The 5,412-nt window shown below is 43.4% G+C and overlaps 1 protein-coding gene across 1 annotated transcript in view; it reads right to left on the bottom strand.

Moving 5' to 3' along the window:
- Positions 1 to 243: 243 nt before the first annotated feature.
- KIF26A (kinesin family member 26A) overlaps positions 244 to 5,412 on the bottom strand; it is a 68,099-nt gene continuing 62,930 nt past the window's right edge. Inside the window, 3 exon segments of the mRNA XM_035893689.1 lie at positions 244 to 419; positions 948 to 1,098; positions 1,966 to 2,156. Coding sequence (XP_035749582.1) covers positions 244 to 419; positions 948 to 1,098; positions 1,966 to 2,156 — 518 coding nt within the window.

Here is a 5,412-nt window from a genome sequence, read left to right as displayed (position 1 = left end):
TCGCTTCCCTCTGGTAGAAGCAATACTTGATCCTACTTTTATCTTTGTACAGTTCAGGTCACGTTGAGGCACCAAATGATTTATGAACATTCCCATCCCTCAGCTGTTCCTTTCTCTTACAACATTCATTGTTGCTTTTTAGGCTTCACCTTTCCTCCTTCGCTTCCCAGCTACTTAATCTCTTCACTTCTTCGTGTCGGACGATCCAGCTTCACTTCCTTCAGTCCCTTGAAAAACCTCTCTTCAAACCTCCACTTCCCTTGCTCCATCTTGCGCATCTGTTATTCCAATATCAAAACACGTCACTATCATGATATGTGACTTGCACAGATTAACACACTGCTCCAGTTCCTCTGTCACTTGTTCCAGTGCCTCCAGGTACTCCTGTGACTCCTTATCGAGATCAGGATCCACTTCAACTGTCAGACAAAAAGTTAGTGAGTAAGAGAAACAGCTCAGAGCAACACATTATTCTATTACAAGGGAGCCAATAACACAGAGTACTCTTGAACTGAGTAATTTTTTTTCATTTTGTTCAGCAGATGCAAAACTCTACCTTGAGGCTCCAGTTAAGCACAGCACTCAGCCTGTGAACAAATCTCATGCCTCAGTTTCCCAGCTATAACATGGATAGGGAAACATTTTTTTCCTCCTTGGGAAAGAAGGAAAAGGCTACACAAATATTTAATACTAAGAAGCATCACAGTGAGTCTCTGCATTGTTTTGGCATTCTCTTCTGGTTAGTTTGGAGGGGCTTTTTTGTTCATTTCCAGCACTACTCAGCACTGAACAAATCCCATATCACAGAAATAGAATGGAGTCACAGAGTACGTTAGGGCTCAGTTCAGTAAAATAGCTTAGCAAGTGCTTAACTTTTTCAGTGGACTGCCCACATGCTGAAAATTTGTTACATGCTGATCATACTGCTGGTTTTGCAAAGTACTTACAGTCTTCTCTCCACTTATTTGGATCCATCATCAACCTGCACTTTGTCTCTTCCAACTCTTCCTTCAAAAGTTCATGCTTTGCCTTTACTTCTCTGATTCGCTGCTGGCGCCTTTCTAGTATCTTCAGCTTGGTGTGGAAATACATCAGACCCTTTTAAGACACAGAAAGGTCATTTCATGAATTTGCCTGCTATAAGCTGACCTCCAACAGTTTGACACAAATTACGCTCATTACGTCTAAGAATTAGCAGGTGGGTTGTTTTGTTTGGTTGTGGGGCTAGTAGTTTGGGAGTTTGGTTTTTGGGTTTTTTTATTTGCAGTTTACATTAATGGATTCTAATCTAGAGGAACAGCATGCTACAACACTCAAGCACTTGTTGCACTTTTCTGAATTAGCAAACGTCTCTAATACATTCTGAAATTACTACTGTTTGTAGAGGCATTTTTTTTCCAGCAGTGCAAATGATAAACACAGCCTAATAATAATGTGAGAGTTATATTTACTCCCAAAACATATGAATTCTTATTTTCTTAAAAGCATTCCTACCTTCTCAACATCCGGGAAAGGCTATTATGAAAGAAATGGGAAAATGCATCAGAAGAACATAGAATTCTGGTCTCCAAAATAGAATTAGCTGAAGTGTTTTCCAATTAAAAGTAAATTAAACCCAGTGCATCTCTGATTTAATAGAATCCTGTCATTTACATCAAGAGTTAATGACCCTATAGTTGAGGAAGGCTGTAAGGTTTCATCAGCCAGGCTAGGATTATAAAGTCTTCTCATAATGTATTCATTGGTAACTTCCATTTACACTATCATTCATGTTAGACACAATTAATTTTAGACAGTAGTCATTTTCATTTTCTGTGTTAAGGGTACCCCAACATATGAATTGTAAAATTAATAATTATAGTGCTTTAATTGCAATCAATTTCCTGAACACCATTCCAGCATTCAAGCAAGGATTCTGCCTGTATACTGTAAGTTGTCTACAGTTGCTGTAAAATATGTGCTGACCTCAGTTTCCTCTTGTCTGTGTCGCTGTAATCGTTCCACATCATCTATCTCATAAACTTTAATTTCAAATGGCTCTTTTAAAGTGCCTGGCAAAGGTGGTAGATCAACCCATTGGCCAGTGACACTGGGTTTTCTTCCTAGGGAAGCAGCATCTGGCAACGGAGCAGGAATCAGTCTACGACGCTGGAGTCCTAAAATACAAAAGACAAGAATTCCTCAGACTCTAAGAGACTATCAGACTGCAGAACAAACTGCAGTGAATGAATTAAAGAAAGACCTAGGTTCTCAGGACACGGGGGAAGATATGCTTTTCTTGATCTTTTCCTTTTAGTAAAACACCCTCAGGCTGCTAATTGAGTTACTGCCTTGACAGAGTACATTCCACTTGTTCATGGATGGGAGTAACAGCAAGTTCCTTTCCCAAAGCAGATGTCTGAGTATCAATTTTTATTCTCTCCTCACAAAATTATTTTGCCTAGATTATTTTTTCTTTGGTGAGCTACAATGGTATTCATTACCTTGCAATGGCAATGAGATAATGAGTAATTTCAAACCAATACTGATAACGGCAGACAAATCTGGAAATGTCCTGCATCTTCTGTTAAAGCCAAGCAAGGCTATGTAAGATCCCTCTCATCATATTACCTCTTTGCAAAGAGTAAACAGTTCCCTCCAGAACTACTACACCTGCTTTAAGGTTTGTGTGGCAAGGTTTTGGTAGCAGGGGGGCTACAGGGGTGGCTTCTGTGAGATGCTGCCAGAAGCTTGCCCTATGTCTGATAGAGCCAATGCCAGATGGCTCCAAGATGGACCTGCTGCTGGCCAAGGCTGAACCCATCAGCAGCAGTGGTAGCACCTCTGGGATAGCATAGTAAAGAAGAAGGGAAAAAAAAACCTGCACAACTACAGCCAGAGAGGAGTGAGGGTATGTGAGAGAAGCAGCCCTACAGCCCCCCAGGCCAGTGCAGCAGGAGGGGCAGGAGGAGCTCCAGGCGCCGGAGCAGAGATTCCCCTCAGCCCCTGGGGCAGCCCATGGTGGGGCAGGCTGTGCCCCTGCAGCCCAGGGAGGCCCAGGGGGAAGCAGATCTCCACCTGCAGCCCAGGGAGGACCCCACACCGGAGCAGGGGGTGCCCGAAGGAGGCTGTGACCCCATGGGAATCCCGTGCTGGAGCAGGCTCCTGGCATGGCCTGTGGCCCAGTGGGGAGAGGAGCCCAGGCTGGGGCAGGTTTGCTGTCAGGGCTGGTGACCCTGCAGAGTCTGCTCCTGAGGGACTGCACCCCGTGGGAGGGACTCTCGCTGGAGCAGAGGAAGAGTGTGAGGAGTCCTCCCCTGAAGAGGAAGGAGCGGCAGAGACTGTGTGTGATGAACTGACCAAAACCCCCATTCCCCGTCCCCCTGCACAGCTCAGGGGGGAGGAGGGAGAAAAAAAATCAGGAGTGAAGTTGAGCCTGGGAAGGAAGGAGGGGTGGGAGGACGGTGTTTTAAGATTTCGTTTTATTTCTCATTACCCTACCCTGATTTGATTTATAATAAATTAAACTAATTTCCTCCAAGTCAATTCTGTTTTGCCTGTGATGGTAATTGCTGAGTGATCTCTCCCTGTCCTTCTCTCGCCTTTTGTTACATTTTTTCTCTCTTGTCCAGTTGAGGAGGTGGAGTGATAGAGCAGCTTTGGTGGGCACCTGGCATCCAACCAGGGTCAACCCACCACAAGGTTCTTAATACCAGCAGTTTTCAATGACTTTGTGGGATTGGGAGGCATTCAGAAGGCAGCAACCAACCAAGCTGCAACTTGAGCCACCTCTAGTATCAAGGCATGATATGCCACCCATTTGCACCAGCACTCAGAAGCTCAGAGCATGACAAAACTCACCAATTCCTCAACAGGAGGGTTCCCAGATTTACAAACAAACAGCAAACTGCCACATTGATGCATCTACTAGGACTCAAGTTTTATGAAGCAGAGATTGACTTATGTCCTTCGAAGATGCTGGTACTTTTGTACACAGGAGTTGGCATTTGGGTGTCCAGCATCTTTTGTGATTGTAAGTCTGTCCTCATTCCCCAAAAGGCTGACCTTTACACTACACGTGACAAGGACAAGTACATGCACAGAGCTGGTCAGGCAATGTAAACAAGGCTGCAGTCCAATCCCCAGGTAAATAGGAGGGCTGGAGGCCACCACAAACAAGCTGAAACGTCACATGGTAGCGCTAAGCATAAGCAGCATTTTGGTGTCAGGTTTCAATAAATTTAGTGCCTAATTTCCTCCTTTTACTGAAAACCAACTCAGAGGTAAGGAGTCTTTATTTCATCTGGTCTTCATATAAAAGGGAGCACATCAAACAGATGAGACAGTGCTGCTCAGAGGACAGTGCTGCCAGAATAGCTTCTGGGCTGAGTCCTCTACAGGAGAGTTAAGCGCAAGTTAAGGCTGTCAGGTAAGCCCTGTCACACACTTCAAGATGAAATGGAGACAAAATCCCAGCAGGTACCCCCAAAGCAACACGCCTCCATAGATACCTGAAGACACACCTAAGAGTTCTTAAAAAAAAAATCCCTAATTCTTTATTGCATCCTTGCTAATTTCTAAGTAACAAGAAGAATCACAACAGGAATGTTTTGGAAAGGGGAAGACTTGATTCTACTTCTGCAGCACCTGCTCATCATTCTCACAACCCCAATTGATTTAGCCTGAACCACCACTATAATCCTGCCCACTGAAATCACCTGCTGTAACTGATTCCATAACCACTTTGGTGACAGCAGGATCCCTCTGAAGAGGACACTGAACAGATGCAGCCAAGCACATATACTAAGCAGGCAAATTTCATATCCTTCCTCTGTACCAGCCAGTGTCAACGTCATTTCTCCAAGGATGAAGTTAAAGGATAAGAGGACAAGGTTTCAGTGACATTTATGGGAGTAGGATCTGTCCTTAAATCCAGATTCTGTATGAGTCCAACACAGTTTGGAGGAAGGTAAGCTACTCCAAGAATCTCTAACACTTTGCAAAGATTACAATGTATTTTAGGCCAACAATGGGTCTGCACCAAACATTTCTTCTAAGAAATATTTCATGAACTTCCTAGGAAATCTCATTTCATGTGTAAAACACATCATTGTCTTGAAGTCTACAGCACTCCAAAAAAGTAATACATAATTTACTGATATAGAGCAATTTCAATTGGAAAAAGAAATAGTTTGTCATTTTTAAAGACCTTATAAGCATTTCCTAGGGCAAAAACAAATACAAATCCATCAGTGGGTAATGCCTTCCCAATACGTCTGCAACTTCTACAGCTGTTAATATTGATTTGTAGGAAAGGTTTAAGAGGTTGATATGCTATGGAAAGAGAACTGCAGCAAATGTTGCACTAAGTTTCCAAAGTGATTTATCACCTGCTGAAGCAACTCAGTTGCTTTGACCAGAAAGTACCATGAG

The sequence above is a fragment of the Egretta garzetta genome, unplaced genomic scaffold (genome assembly GCF_000687185.1).
Source record: "Egretta garzetta isolate BGI_Z169 unplaced genomic scaffold, ASM68718v1 scaffold185, whole genome shotgun sequence".
Classification (NCBI taxonomy): domain Eukaryota; kingdom Metazoa; phylum Chordata; class Aves; order Pelecaniformes; family Ardeidae; genus Egretta; species Egretta garzetta.
This window is presented reverse-complemented; position numbering and strand designations above follow the sequence as displayed.